Source organism: Rattus rattus, chromosome 1 (genome assembly GCF_011064425.1).
Source record: "Rattus rattus isolate New Zealand chromosome 1, Rrattus_CSIRO_v1, whole genome shotgun sequence".
NCBI lineage: Eukaryota > Metazoa > Chordata > Mammalia > Rodentia > Muridae > Rattus > Rattus rattus.
This window is the reverse complement of record NC_046154.1, coordinates 162,676,408-162,692,000: the sequence shown is the minus strand read 5'-3', so window position 1 is coordinate 162,692,000 and position 15,593 is coordinate 162,676,408. Positions and strand designations below refer to the sequence as shown.

At 45.2% G+C, this 15,593-nt stretch overlaps 1 protein-coding gene and 1 pseudogene across 1 annotated transcript; both read left to right on the top strand.

Annotated features, from left to right (window-relative positions):
- Nucleotides 1–5,600: 5,600 nt before the first annotated feature.
- Nucleotides 5,601–6,348, top strand: LOC116889972 (annotated as a pseudogene).
- A 3,151-nt stretch (nucleotides 6,349–9,499) lies between these two features.
- Ascl4 (achaete-scute family bHLH transcription factor 4) lies at nucleotides 9,500–10,891 on the top strand. The gene has a single exon (XM_032890766.1). It carries the CDS (start codon nucleotides 10,404–10,406, stop codon nucleotides 10,839–10,841), a length of 438 nt encoding a protein of 145 aa, XP_032746657.1. The 5' UTR covers nucleotides 9,500–10,403; the 3' UTR covers nucleotides 10,842–10,891.
- Nucleotides 10,892–15,593: the final 4,702 nt, after the last annotated feature.

Here is a 15,593-nt window from a genome sequence, read left to right as displayed (position 1 = left end):
TGATCTATAACTATCTCAATATACATCAACCAATAAATAGTTACACCAAATCACTGTAGTGGAGCCCTAGGCAGCATTAAAAAGTAACAGGCTATTTGCAGGTAGGTAGACCTCTAGAAGCTTCCTACACTGAGTGAATAACATAAGACACAAAAGACTACAAGTCTGTATAAACTTCTAGAAAAGGCCAAGACTTTACTAACAGCTCTGATGGATGTTGGGAGTTAGTGACAGGTGAAGAGATGAAATTACCTATACAGAGAAAGACATGAGGGGCTGTTTCAGATGATGTTTGCATGCCTGTATATGTTTATTAAGATTAATCAAATAGTAAAGTTAAGATTGGTGAGCTTTGCCGTATGTACTAATGCATTAAAAAGTAAAACGCTGGGCACAGTGGTACACACAAGTAATCTCAATGCTTAGGGATGCTGAGGCAGAAGGATCAGAAAATCAAGGTCACTCTGGTTTACATAGTAAGTTCTAGACAAACCTGACGTCTTAGTTAGGGTTTCCATTGCTGTGAAGAGACACCATGACTAAGGCAACTGTTATAAAGACAATACTTAATTAAGGCTGGCTTACCAGTTCAGAGGTTCAGTCCATTATCATCAAGGTGGGAGCATGGTGCTGAGAGTCCTACATCTTCATCTGAAGGTCACTAGGAGAATACTGCTTCCAGGCAGGTAGGATGAGGGTCTTAAAGCCCATGCCTACAGTGACATACCCACTCCAACAAGGCCACATCTCCAAATAGTGACACTCCCAGGCCCAAACGTATTCAAGCCACCACACTGGGCTACAGAAGATTCTGGCAGGATGTAGCCCAGTAGCATGTACAGATACTTTCTATATAACCTAATGATTTGATCCCTGGGACCCACTCAAAGGTGAAAGGAGAGAGTCAACTCTACAAAGTGGTCCTCTAACCTCCACATGTGTGTCATGGTCATGTGCCCACACACATCACGTACTCATCCATTTTCTTTATTTTTAAAGAGTTTCCACGATGGCTCAACAGATAACACTTGCTTCCAAGCCTAACAGTTTCAGTTCCCAGAACAGTCATGGTGGATAAAGAGAACCAACTTAAAAGTTGTACTCTGAACTCCAGATGCACGGCATGACACACATGCGTGTACATGCGTGTGTACTCATGCACATACACGCCATACAAGCAAACCAACTAACAGGGGATAGATAGATAGCTCAGTGGTCAAGGGTATATACTGCTCTTATAAATGACCCGAGTTAGGTTCCTGACACCTATGTCCAGTGGCTGACAACCTCCTGTAACTCCGGCTCAAGAGAGTCCAATATGCAGTTTTGGCCTCAGAAGGCACCTACACGTGCAGGCACACATATATACTCACACAGATGCACATAGGCATAAATAAAAATAAACTTTTAAAGAAATTGCTGGGCTAGTGATGCAGCTCAGTGGTAGAATGCTTGCCTGGTAATCCTGAGGCTCTGAGGTCAATTCGCTGATGTGTGTGCACTCACAGACTACCTACCTTCCTATCTATCTATCTATCTATCTATCTATCTATCTATCTATCTATCATCTATCTATCTATCATCTATCTATCTCTCTACCTATCTATTATCTATCTATCTATCTACCTACCTATCTATCTACCTACCTATCTACCTACCTACCTATCTACCTACCTATCTACCAACCTACCTACCCATATATCTGCCTACCTATCTCTCCTACCTATTAATCTCTATATGAAAGTCTTTGTAGACAAGGTTAACTTTTTTTTAATGTTTGAAAAGGACAGTTAAAACACTAATAAATAACACTGAATAATTACAGCTCTTTACCTGTTGTTGGAAATAATACGATCTCTAAATTAGAATGTAAGGGTGTGGAAAAAGAATGATAAAGCTTTTCCCTTCTACATGGCGACTGATCTTCACCTAACCTCCTTTTGCATGTCCTGAACCCTGACCTCCTCACACACATTAAAGCAACTGTTTCATGGGCAAATTAGATTTAGATGGGAAGACATAAATACTGGATGAGAGGTTGTAGCTTTGGGCCTCCCTAAGTGTGGAGACTCCCTGAGACCTCTGAGGTCAGTTAAAGCTCCTCTTATGGAAGGGTGACAAGAAACACTGGCCCCGAGGGCAAGACTCATGGTTCAGGTGGCTGCAGCATCTGTGTGATGGGGATATTGTATCTTTGCACCTCAGCAATTCTTTGGCTGCAGTGGGGAGGTCTGGGGCATCATCCTGGGTTGCTGCAATGATTCCAGATGGAACACCTGTGCTGTAAAAAATAAAATGTAAGGGCTGGAGGGATGGCTCAGCGGTTAAGAGCACTCACTGAGGTCCTGAGTTCAATTCCCAGCAACCACATGGTGGCTCACAACCATCTGTAATGGGATCCGATGCCTTCTTCTCGTATGTCTGAAGATAGCTACAGTGTACTCATACATGAAATAAATAAATAAATCTTTTTAAAAAAATGGAATCTACTTCTAGGTGGAGACAGGTCGCTGCCTCCTCTCTTAAGGGTTAATCTAATAGGGAAGGGCCCTGGCCAGGGGACCATTCCTGGGAAGGCTGGTTCATGTTAGATGTCCCTTTCCTTTCCAGAATTCCTGTCCCTTGGTGAATCCCCTACTACCAGAACCACCAAGAACTTCAGCTGGTGTTTGCTCATCTTTCTGAAGCCAAACTCAGAAAGACCTATTTATCTTACTCTCTTTTGACTTTTTTCTTTCGGCTGATGGCTAGATCCTTAAGTATGCTTTTAAAGACCCTAACTAATGCCCTGGGCTTCCTTGCTCTTTCTAAACCTCCCATTCGAATGATCTAGACTGCCAACCATCCTATGGCTGACCTTCCTACCACCTTATCTTTTTTCTCCTTCTCCCTTCTGCACAGCTGGGGATTAGCAGCTTGCCTAACTTGGGAGTTTTCCTTTTAAACTCTAACAAATTGTCCTTGAGATCCCGTTCGAATCTATTCTTAAATTCTTTTAACAAAACTAAGAACTCCAATAGGGGATTCTGACTTCCCACGTATCATATGTAGCTCTTATGGGGACTCCCTGAGATTTCAGGTATCACTTCTGTGGCCTCTCTGCTTGGATGGGAAGGTGAAGCCCAGGAACCACGTAGCTCTGAGAGGAATCCTCCTCAGGAAAGGCGGTGCAGCTCCCAGGGGTGGGTATCTCCAGCTGAGCTGAGGCACTCAGGAGCCTCAGCCCTGCTCCTTCCTGTCACTTCTTCCCTTCTTTCCATGGCTTCTTGTCATCGTCCAATGAGTTACACCAGGCAGCAAATTTCATAAAAAGAGATTTATTGGAGGATCCGGGGTCTAGAGAAACAAGTTCAGGAGTAGCTGCCAATGCTCCCAAAGGGGAGCAGACAGAGCGGGGCATTGGACAAAGCACAGTGCTTATGTAGGAGTTGAGCCGGGGGCGGGGGCGGGGGGGAAGGCGGGGGGGGGGCGGGCGCGGTAGAGCATTCCAGGGTGGAGATTTCCAGGACGATGATTGGGGGGATTTCACGTTTCTGAGCTTGGGGGAGCTCGGGGATTGGGGGGTTTTTCTTCAGACATTTCACCTAAAAGTAGCATTATCTGAGGAGAGTCCTGTTGAGGGGCTGGAAATGACCTTTGTGACAGTTAAGACTGGAAAGTCTGGGGTAGGAGCCTGGCTGCTGGAGCCCCTCAGATGCAGCCCTGGCCACGTCCCTACCTTGAGGTTTACAAAGATTACAAAGTTTATAAAGGGAAGTCCACTGAAGGAAACGCCTTTTCTGCCACTTGACTGGGGTGAATATCTATCAACGTCTCTCCTGCATTTTAATTCTTTTAATTGCTAGAGAAGACAAACCCATTACCATACTCTGAGATGGCGTCATGCCCTTTTTCTGAGCTTCCATCTTTCATTTTCATCTTTCATTCCTGACTTTCATCTTTCCAAATGATTTGGGGTTTAAAAATATAGTTTTATACAGACTAGCAGTTTAGTTGTCTTAGGGTTTCTATTGCTCTGAAGAGACACCACGGCAATTCTCATAAAGAAAAACATTTAATTAGGGCTGGCTGTTGCGTGTAGCTTTTGCTACCCGCCTTAATGCTCCCACCCAGAGAATACTGGATTCACAGATGAAAAACACAAGTTGTTCCATTTCAACCTGCCCTTTTGGCTCAACTGCTGGGCACCTCCAATCTACCACAGCTAACATGCCCTTCCCAATACTCCCAAATCTGTCCTAAATCCTAAATCTGTCCTAACTTCAGTCGTTCGGTCACCTTCAGTCCCAGCTCAACACCGCAGCCTCCCTCCTGGAGAAGCTGCCTACGGCCGCTCTACCCAAGATCTCACAAGGCTGGTTGACTTTTCTCCCCTCACCGAAGAATGGTGAATATTTTTCCTCTCTCCCAAACCTCTGCTAGCTTGCGGACCAGGACCCGGAAGTCCTGCCTATTCCACCCAGCTCATTGGCCGCTAGCGTCTTTATTGATGGATCAGGAACCAATTGGAGAACAGGATCTTAGCACAGGTACCCTATAGCTGGCAAACAGTTTCATTATCCTCGTGGCAGAAAGCGTGACAGCGTGGAGCAGACAGGCGTGGTGCAGGAGAAAGTTCTACATCCTAATCTGCAGGCAGCAGGAGACTGTGTGTCATACTGGGAGGAGTTTGAACAGATGAGACCTCAAGGCCTGCCCCCTCGTCGACATACTTCCTCCAAAAAGGCCACACCTTGTCCAAGAAGGCCACACCTCCTAATATAGCCACTTCCTATGGGCCAAGCACTGAAACACCTGAGTCTTTGGACCATTCCTATTCAAATCGCCACAGCTAGACTTGGTAGATTCAGCACATTGTGATACAAATACTTAATACTTGAGTTATCTGGAGAAGGGATAATTGAATACACCCATGTAAGATAATCAATTTATGACTGAATTATACCCAGTAGAATTCTAGCATGAGATCCTAATATATGGATCCTTGTTTATCTCTTGTGGTGCATTATGCAAATTCCAGGCCCAGGCCCAGAAGCACATGTATACCTCTATGTCACAGTCCCAGAGAACCAGTAATGCAACATGAAATATTTTGCAAGGAGAGCCAACGTCAATTCTCTATCGAGCCGGTGGTGCGTGCGAGAGCTGTAAGGGTGGAAATTTTCCTCTTCCCCAGGGACACCTTGAAACCTAATGGGTTTGACCTTTATTAGTGAGTCCTCTTCCTCTTTGATGAACAGATCCAAATGAGATGGCACAAACCGAGTTCCAAGCAATCTTGGGTGCTGTAACAAATTTGAATCTCTACCTATCCAGCCTGATGTGAGACATCATAGGTTGGAGAGAAACTTAGATGGAAACAGATGGTAAAGTTAGCATGTGGATGGTTTTTGCTAGAGTTTTATAAATCCTGTACCTATTCCTCCCTGCTTCGTAACCTTCCTGCCGAAACCTAAAAGAAACATGCACTCACCTCAAATAGAGAAGGAGCAGACAGACCTAAGAAAGGTTCCATGCAACTCAACATGTAAGTAAGTTTATTAGTATTGCTTATGGGAGCACGAGCAACTTGTGAGCAACTGTACAATAGAAAAGTCTTACCACCACTCTCGGGCATTTTTTTTTTTAAACCTCTTTTCTTTGAGACAGAATCCAGTGTAGCTGAGACTAGCCTTCAGCTCTCTCTAGAGCCAAGGTTGGCTTTGAACTCCTGATCCTCCTGTATCTTCCTTCCAAATGTTGTGTTTACAGGTATGCCCTATCATACTTACCTATGTTTCTATAGCTCTGATGGAACCTAGAAGGAGTTTCTTGTGACCCCTCCCCTCTTTAAGAGGAAATGTTTGGGAGACCTGTGGTGCGTGCTATGCTGTGGAGCCTTGTCCAGTCTGCTCTGTCCTGACTCACTGCTGTTCGCTCCTGCTGAGGAACAAGTCGGTCAGGAAGCCGCGCCTCAGCCATGGCATTTAAAGATACCAGGAAGACTCCCGTGGAGCCCGAAGTGGCGATTCACCGGATTCGAATCACGCTCACCAGCCGCAACGTGAAGTCGCTGGAGAAGGTTTGTGCGGACTTGATCAGAGGTGCAAAGGAGAAGAATCTGAAAGAGAAAGGACCGGTGTGCATGCCTACCAAGACACTACCAGAAAAACACCTTGCGGTGAAGGTTCCAAGACGTGGGATCGTTTCCAGATGAGAATCCACAAGCGACTCATTGACTTACACAGTCCTTCTGAGATTGTTAAGCGGATTACTTCCATCAGTATTGAGGCAGGAGTGGAGGTCGAAGTCACCATTGCAGATGCCTAAGTCAACTGTTTAAATAAATTGACTTAATTGTTAAAAAAAGAAAAAAGAGGAAATGTTTGTCCCATCCCCATAGACCTTGCTAAGTAATATGCACTCTTCATGTTTCCTTGTCAATATGGTGACCGAGGTCTCCTGGGATCACTTCAGCCTCTCTGCGTCAGGATGCTGCTGCTCATGTCAAGTGTGCGGCAAACAACTACACCACATTCCCCAGAGAAAGAATTTATAAGAAAACTTGGTCCAATAGCCTTTACTACTACTAATAAATCTGTAGGTCTGGCTCGAGTCAGTGTATCATTTATATGCTATGTACATTCCCTCTTTATTATTTTAAAACTCATCAATTTGAAAATATGAAGCGTGTGCAATTCGTACTAAGCAAACAGCAGTGAGATCTATGAAAGACAATGATCATGCTTCTAAGCCCAGTGACATACTCTTTAGGCAACCGACAAAATTTTAGTATACATCTTTCTACTGCATTCTCCATGTCTGCACAAACACATAAAGGCATGGACGTCACCCGTTACAGTGTTATTCCATTACTCAAGAGGCCGAGGCAGGAGGATGTCGAATTTGAGCCTGGGCTACACAGTGAGATCCTGTTTCAAAGGCAGAAACAAAAATAAATAAACCATGTAAAATTGTTTCATGTTCCTATTGTTAACATTAGTCTGAAATTTTCTTTTTTCGTTTAATACATTTTATACTCCTATAAGTGCTTACATATAGCATATGTAAACATACTTATGTTACTTTTAATAATAACATAAAATCTGTATTAGTCTTTTCCTTATGGAGAAGTATTCAGACTGTGTCCTGTATCCTCCTCATGTACTCCCTTTTGGTTTGTTTGTTTTATGAGACAGGTTTTCTCTGTGTAGCCTTGGCTGTTCTGGAACTCACTCGTAGACCAGACTGGTCTCAAACTCACAGATACTCACCGGCCTCTGTCTCCTGAGTGCTGGGATCAAAGGTGTGCACCACTACCATCCACCATCACCCTCCCCCTCTCTCTTTTTAAAAGAGTACTGGATTTTTTTTAACTTTTAATTTTTTATTTTAGATTTTATTTATTTATTATATATAAGTACACTGTAGCTGTCTTCAGGCATCAGATCTCATCACAGATGGCTGTGAGCCACCATGTGGTTGCTGGGATTTGAACTCATGACCTCTGGAAGAGCAGTCAGTGCTCTTAACTGCTGAGCCATCTCTCCAGCCCCATCCGTCTCTTTACTTCGTCTTTTGAGACACAGTCACGCAGTTTTACCCTGACTGGCTTTGACTCACTCTGCAGCCCGGGCAGGCCTTGAACTTTCTTTTCTTTTTAAGGTTTCTTTTATTTTTTAAAATACCAGTTATTTCTTTTATACATTTTTTTGAGATTATAATATAGCCACACCACTTCCCCCTTCCTTTTCTTCCCTCCAAGCCCTCCCTTATACACCTCCTTGCTCTCTTTCAAATTACAGCCTCTTTTTTCATTAATTGTTGAAACATACATCTATATATATTATAAACATTATATATATATTCCTCAATACATAAGTCAGACTCACTAGCACTACTGTCTAAACGTGAGCAGAAGAAGAACAAGCAGCCATAGACATGCTAATGTGAACAGGGGAAAACCCAAGAAGCCTCAGCCCCATGCAGGGAACTACAGGCTACTAAGAATGCTGATAGCAGGGAAATAATCTTCCCCAGAGGCGAGCACACAAATCGGTTATCCAATACCACATGGTCAGCCTGGAAAACATATCTTCAGGTAGCACCATATAGGACTTGAACTTGCAACCATCCTGCCAAGCCTCCCAACGTAGTAGCTGGGATTACTGTATGCAGCCCCAGGCCCAGCCCTGGTTTCCTTTTTAATTCACTACAGATGCTGTGCTCAGTGTTTATCTGTAGTTACACATAAACCTGTAGAGATGTATTTCTTTCTGTGGGACAAAACTGTCAGCAGTTCTGGATCAAAGTTAGTAGGAAAATAAATACATTGTGAATTATAATCATTCCTTCCCCGAACCCTTGAGTGATTTATGACTCTGCCCCTCCCCCAAGTCCTCAACACGGGCAGTTGTTAGCTGGCCTTTACCTGTTTTATTTTATTTTATTTTTTTAATAAAAATAAAACAGCCCCGGCCGGCTTGGAACCTGTTATGTAAGCCACGCTGGCTTGCTTCTGTCTCCCCAAGGCTGGGATGAAAGGGTGTGCACCACCACACCTGGCTTGCAGTCTATTTTATTTGTTGTCAGCCTGAGAAATAAAAACAGACCTATGTCATGCTCCTGTTTGGAATTATCTCATTTTCTCTTGTCACTCTTAGCAGGAAGTTCAAAGTCTCTGACCTGGCCATACGCAGGAACTCAGGGTCTGGAGCCTATGTGCCCTGCAGGAGGCTTTCTCCACTCATGCAAAAGTGATGACGTAAGAATTCGTGGCGTAAGAATTCGTGATGCCACATTGAGTTGTTTGCCCAGTATAAGCTCCTGGGGGAGCTACACATTCTAAAATGGGACTAACTTATGCAGAAAAGGAATAATTATTTCTATTTCACTTACCTTGATGCAAATGTTTTTCCAGTTGCTTCAGGCTGATCAGTTAGACTTTAAACTTTAGTAAACAAAAAAGCAGAGGACTCCTTAAAAAAAAAAAAAAAGAAAAGAAAAGAAAAAACAAAAAAACATGTTAGGGCGACACCCCAGCTTCCAGAAAGGAGGCAAGTCTGGTTATAAACTTAGGGGGTTTTGCATCACTTGTTTTTAAGTTGGACTTTTCAAGTAGAAGATGCCTTTAATGTGTTGGTTTGCGGTACAGGAAACCTGATTTTTCCATGTGATAAGTCTTTGACATTAACCAGTATAGTTGGATTTTTAATGACACTTTCATCTTCAAAGCCCTTTACCAGTACAGATGGATTAATTATTCATTTGTGTGTGTGTGTGTGTGTGTGTGTGTGTGTGTGTGCGCGCGCGCGCACGTTGGGAGGGGGGGTGTTAAAAAGACAAGCCTTCAAAGCCAAATCCTTTCTCCTTAGGATTGGGGCTCTCCTCTTTTCAAATGCTGTTTTCCAGTCCTCAAGGGAGAAATAAACTTAATGACAGAATACAATGGGAAAGGCTTTGCTGGGAAGATATCATTATATCCTGAGTGGGATTAGAGGAGGTTGGGAGGCAGGACTAAAGGTGTGTTTACAGTAAGCACTCTGAGAATTAACTGGCTAAAAGTGTTACTGTTCGGGCTTTTGATGTGTTTTTACAGAGCAGAAGGAGCATAAAGGGCGTCAAGTTAGAACACAATTTGCCAATCCTTAAATTTGATGCTAAAGCACATACAGTTTATTCTTGTTACCTTTGAAAAGTGTCTAATTTGGTTTTTAAAAGATTCTATTTCGCAGAAGAAAACCTCGGGCTTCCCCGGAGGTCCAAGGAGGACTTGACACATCTTCTAACCACAAGAGAGCAGTCTTCCCTTTGAAGAGCGCTTCTTCTCCACCTCCCGAGAAATAAAAGAGCCGGGCTATGTTTGCAAACACTCTGAAAGCTCTTTCCATCAGACCCGAACGCCGGAAACCACAAAGGGCAGTCAAGTTTGGATTTTCAAGAAGAACGCCGGAGTAAACTTTCGCTCTGCCGGCCAGCCGATCGGTCTGTGCCTTGGGAGGGTCTCTGCTCAATTCCTGAACAAGTTCGGGCTCCCTGATAGCCACACTTGCAGACCCAGGAGTGAATTACAGCAATTGGGCAGCTTTGAAAGATTAATTTGTTTAGAGTGCGATCGCCTATTCAGGCTGGGACCCTTTGTTAACTCTTGAACTAAGATCAGAGGAGGCACATGGATACAAACGTGGATAAGGCTCGTCCTCTATCTTTGCCCCTTCTTCTCTGAAGCTTTATAAAGACCGAAGGAGAGCAACGAGCTTCGGAAACCATGCAAAGTCCCCTCCAAGTGTGCTCAGGTACCTAGCTTCTGGACCTAGAAACTTCTCCAAAGACAGACCGGGAAGCCTGGATGGACCAGCATCCCGGCTACGACAGCTTCCAGTCTGGTCTTCAAGGTGAGTCAACTGCGTGCTTTTCCGCAAGGAATGGAAAAATGCAAATCGGCTGGACTGCTTGCCCTGCATTCCCCGCTACGAGCCTCGCCGCTGGGCGCGCTGGCCCGGAGGGAGCCCTGCAGGGTCTCCGCGCGCCAGGATGCCGCGGACTGCGCGCGAAGACGGCCGTGCCCGTCCCTGCCGCCGGGGGGCGTCGCCGAGCCCGCCTTTCTGCGCCAACGCAACGAGCGCGAGCGGCAGCGCGTGCGCTGTGTGAACGAGGGCTACGCGCGCCTCCGCCAGCACCTGCCGCGCGAGCTGGCTGGCCAGCGGCTCAGCAAGGTGGAGACGCTGCGCGCCGCCATCGGCTACATCAAGCAACTGCAGGAGCTGCTGGAGCGTCACAGGCCGGACCTCAACAGCGATGGCGAGTCCAAAGCGTCCTCCGGAGCCTCGCCCTGTAGCAGCGAGCCTGAGGAGCGTGGCTAGCAGCGCCCTTGCCCACCAAGCTTTCATGGTTGCCTCTCTGGGCTCAGTTCTTAAAAACAATTAAGTGCTTCTGGATCTAGAAAAGAAAGGTAATTTAATGTTTAGAGGGTTTGGGGATTTTCCCCCTTTCCACCTTCATTCGCTCAGAGCTTTCAGCTTACAAATGTTTAAGGAAACTCATTTCTTGTATATATGAAGCACAGAAGGACCATCTCAAATCTATGCGGTGATTTTAAAAACACAAAGGGCTGTAAGGAACCTTTGCCAGAAAAGAAACACACACACACACACACACACACACACACACACACACACACACACACACACACACACACAGGACAGTCCTTCATGTGAGAGGAACGTTCTCATCCCTTTCCTTTTGGGAAATGCACTGGAAATCTTATCAACACATCACTGAAGGTGAAGGTGGCTGAGATAACACTCTATAAGACATTCGTGGAGCATCTGCTGGACCCGAACACCGGCCTGAATCGCCGTGCTAAAAAGGACAATGCTTGACACATACTGGTTTGTCCGCAAGAGTTCGATTGGGAACTTTGGCAGGTAATAAAGCGTCGCGATCTTAATGATCTTTTTGGAGATCTGAATGGCCATCTCCTCTCCCAGTTTCTGCCCACTGTTTCCCTGGCCCTTTTCTCTGTATGTTCCCCTGTACCGTTCTCATGCCGTCTAACCTTTGGTTGGAAAAAATAAAAAAGCAAATATGCTTGATGCCTTTTGGTGTTTGACGCTGACCTGACAAATGAGAAGCAAACAGACTCAGTCAGTGCCTTTTGGCATGAGAGCTATGGACGACGGGGTTGGGTAGAACCCGCTACACGTCCAAGCCATTTGTCTTTGAAAGCTTTCCAGCGTATTCGATATTTAACTATGGTCATTCCTTCTACCTCACCCAAACAGTTATGAATTATAGAATTCGCTAGATGCTTGTTGACATCTGAGGGTAAACTTCTAAAGCTCCTGACCCCACCAGCCTCCCCCCCTTTCTGGGGTGCTGGGAGTTGAATCTAGGGCTTAATGCATGCCAGTCAAATGCCCTTTCCCTGGCCTACACCCCAACCATATGCTCGTTCTAAGCTCATGAGTTACCCTTTCTTTAGAGGTAGCTTGAGCTAAGAGGAGCCAAGCACTCTCCAACACACCTCACTCAGCCTCTTACTGCCTGCCCCGTTATTCAGAGGCTATCTTTTCCTTACTAAGACTTTGTTAATTTTTCAATTCTGCCTTATTTTATTCTCAAATATTTGTGGGCTGGTTGTTACACCCATATATTTCACTTACAATGTAAAACAGAGTGTATCCCAGTGGGACCTTGCTCCTGAGCTGGGCATGGTGGTGCACACGTTTGGTCTCAGCATTTGGGAACTAGAGGCAGGAGGGCCTTGCTAAATGCAAGGCCAGAGAGGTTTCCATAGCCAGCTCCGTGTGATGAAACTGTCTACAAACGAACCACCCTCTTTTTATTTTTAAAAAGTTGGGTGGGGGGCTGGGGATTTAGCTCAGTGGTAGAGCGCTTGCCTAGCAAGCGCAAGGCCCTGGGTTCGGTCCCCAACTCTGAAAAAAAAAAAAAGAAGAAGAAGTAGGGGGCTGGAGAGATGGTTGGGTAGTTAAGAGCACCTGCTGCTCTCCGACGACCTGGGTTTGGTCCCCGGCAGCCCCGTGGTAGCTCACAGCCATCAGTAACTTCAGTTCTAGAAGATTGGATGCCCCCTTAAAGATTTCATAGACACTGGACACGAATGGCGCCCTTACACAATACCAGCAAAGCACTTGCACAAAATAAAAGTAAATAGTAAGAAGATGAAGCGAAAGAGATTATATGCCTTGAGCCAGTCAGTGTTACCAGGACCGGCTGAGCTGCCTCCTTGTCTGCCTGGCTCTGAGGCCCAGGGCAGCTTTGTCCTGTCAGATGCCGGCCCCCACAGTGTTGTTTATCTCTTTCCTACTATTTCACAGGAGATGTGGAGGGGTGAGGTACGAATGTTAAGTCAGGCCCCAGGAACGAGAACTTTCAAAACATTTGCTCTTCCCTTGTTTGGGATGGAGCGCTCCACTAAGCTAAAGAACACTGTGCCTTCTAAAAGAACAAAACCAAGCCCGGGTACTGTTTAGGGAGTGGAATGTTACATTGTAGAGATAAAGGGTTTGTGAAAGAAGAGAGGTGTCTATGTTCTTTGAAGTCTTCCCTGGGTGGTTTGGTTTTCCCCAGCCTAGAATTCCCCCTTGGTGATGCTTCCTGGCAGTCAGATATTCCTCCTGGAACCCCGATATCCTGATAGCTACTGTGACACACACTCCCTGAGGGCAAGGAAAAAGGAACCCTGATCTTGGACTCTTCAGAGTTAAGAAGTAACCGTTTGCTCTTTAAGCCACCTGAGGCAAAGCCTTACCTGAAGTTTCAAAGTCCCGTCCCATCTGGCCAAGGGAAACTTACGGGAATGTGCCAGTACCCATGGTAACTGAGTACACAGGCCCTAAAGGGATGCCATTGTCAGAAACTTTGAAGTTCCATTCAGGCAGGTTCTCTTTAAAGCACCTGAAGTTATCTTTGCTGTCTTCAGAAAAAAACAAAATTAGTAATCTCGTTTGTCACCCTGGAAGTGAGGCTTTGGTTAGAAATGTGGCTTCCCAGAATCCTCCACTGCAGTTATGGCTGCAGGTAGGATCCCACTAGATACCCCCCCTTTGACCTTTCTCTGTTGGCCGTTGAACATCTTTCACTCCCTGCTTACTGGGGTAGAGCGGGAGGCCTGAAGTTGCTTTATAGTTCCTTTACAGGGCAGGCCCAGGACAACTACGAGCGTCTCCAGCCCTTTGATTGTTGTCACTGAGTTGCACGTGTGTTTTCCTTGTATGCTCTCTGGGTGGGGAGGCTGGCGTTTAATCTCATAGCTGTTTGTCTGCGCCCTTCGCCTGAAGACCTGTCCGTCATCCTTTCATGTTTGCTTTCTCACCGTCGTTAACTGCAGCCAGAATGAAACCGCAGCTGCGTACGGCAGAAAGGTGTCCATCCAGACATCAGAACTCTCCGAACTGGTTTTTGCTTTCAGAGTGGGCCTAGAGAGGGCCACTTCTAAAGGTGGTTTGTGGACGAATTCTATCTGTGGGCTGTAGGCAGGGGCTTGGGAGATAATCTGATCTAGTTCCCAGAGGTTTAAACAAATGAGGGTTGAACAATCCAGGCACCTACTCATCTTCAGATATACTTTTGCTTTTTCTCTTTTTTCTCTTCCTCCCCCTCTTCTTCCTCTTCTTCCTCCTCCTCCTCCTCCTTTTTTTTTTTTTTTTTAAAACAATTGAAGGCAGCTCATTCCATATGCTAGCAGGTCCTGAGGTTATTCTGTAGAGCAGGCTAGCCCTTCTAGGTACTATTCTCAGCTGGTTTTCACAACGGTCTGAAAGGATGGATGTGTCGTCTCCATTGTAAAGACGCAGAGCCCGAGGCTTAGAGAGGAACTGACGACTCTCGTTATTTTGCTCACTGCTTCAGGAAACACCCAGTGGAGGAGAGACTTAAGCCGGGAGGGCTGATCTGGGCTCATGGTTGGAGCAGGCTATACCTGGGGAAGGCATAGAAGCCTGTGGCTCCAAGGTGAGGGGAGTTTGGCTGCACCTGACAATTCAAGACAGGAAGAGATTCAAGGCTATAAATCTCAAGGCTTGACCCTGCTACTTTCTCCATTGATTCCCTACTTCTCTTAAAAATTGTACAACCTCTCAAGGTAGCATCAGCTAGGGACCAAGTGTTCAAATCTGTGGCCCTTTAGGGGCTGTGTTACATCTAGACCATAGCATTCTGCTTTGGCCCATGGCCATCTTATTATGTAAAACGCACTAAGTTCAGTTTCAGACGTCTCCATAGTCTAACAATTTTACCACTGTTAAAATTCTTCCAAGTCTTATGTCACTCTCAAAACTGGGAGACCCTACTTTGTTTGGTTCATTTTGGGGTTTTTTCAGAAGGGGTTTCAATGCAGGCAAAACACTCAAATACACAAAAAATAACAAATGAATCTAAATTTAAAAAAATTAAAAGCATGCAGTGTATATGTATGTGTATGTGTATATGTATATATATGTGTATGTGTATATGTATTTGTATGTGTATATGTATGTGTATGTGTATATGTATATGTATGTGTATGTGTATATGTATATGTTTGTGTATATGTATATGTATGTGTATGTGTATATGTATATATATATGTGTATATGTATGTGTATATACGGCACCAAATTCTGCTTCCAACTTGAGATGTAGGCTGGTTACTTTTTTAGACTACGGCTGCTGTGACTATACCTTCCAGGCTGATCTGGAAAAACACTTACCAGTTAAAGCCTTACTTGAATCAGAATGCCTTTGTGGTCATGAATACGTGAATAAGCTTGGCACAAGGAATGGCACTATTAGGAGGTGTGGCCTTTTGGAGGAGGTGTGGCCTTGTTGGAGGAAGTGTGTCACTGTGGGGGTGGGCTTTGAGATCCTTCTCCTAGCTGCCTGGAAGCCAGTCTCCTCCTGCCTGTCTTTGGATCAAGACGTAGAACTCTCAGCTCCTTCTCCAGCACCTTGTCTTTCTGGAAGCTGCCATGCTTCCTGCCTTGCTGATAATAGACTGAACCTCTGAACCTGTAAGCCAGTCCCAATTAAATGTCCTTTATAAGAGTTGCCTTGGTCATGGTGTCTGTTCACAGCAGCAAAACCCTAACTAAGACAGCCTTAGACCTTTGTTC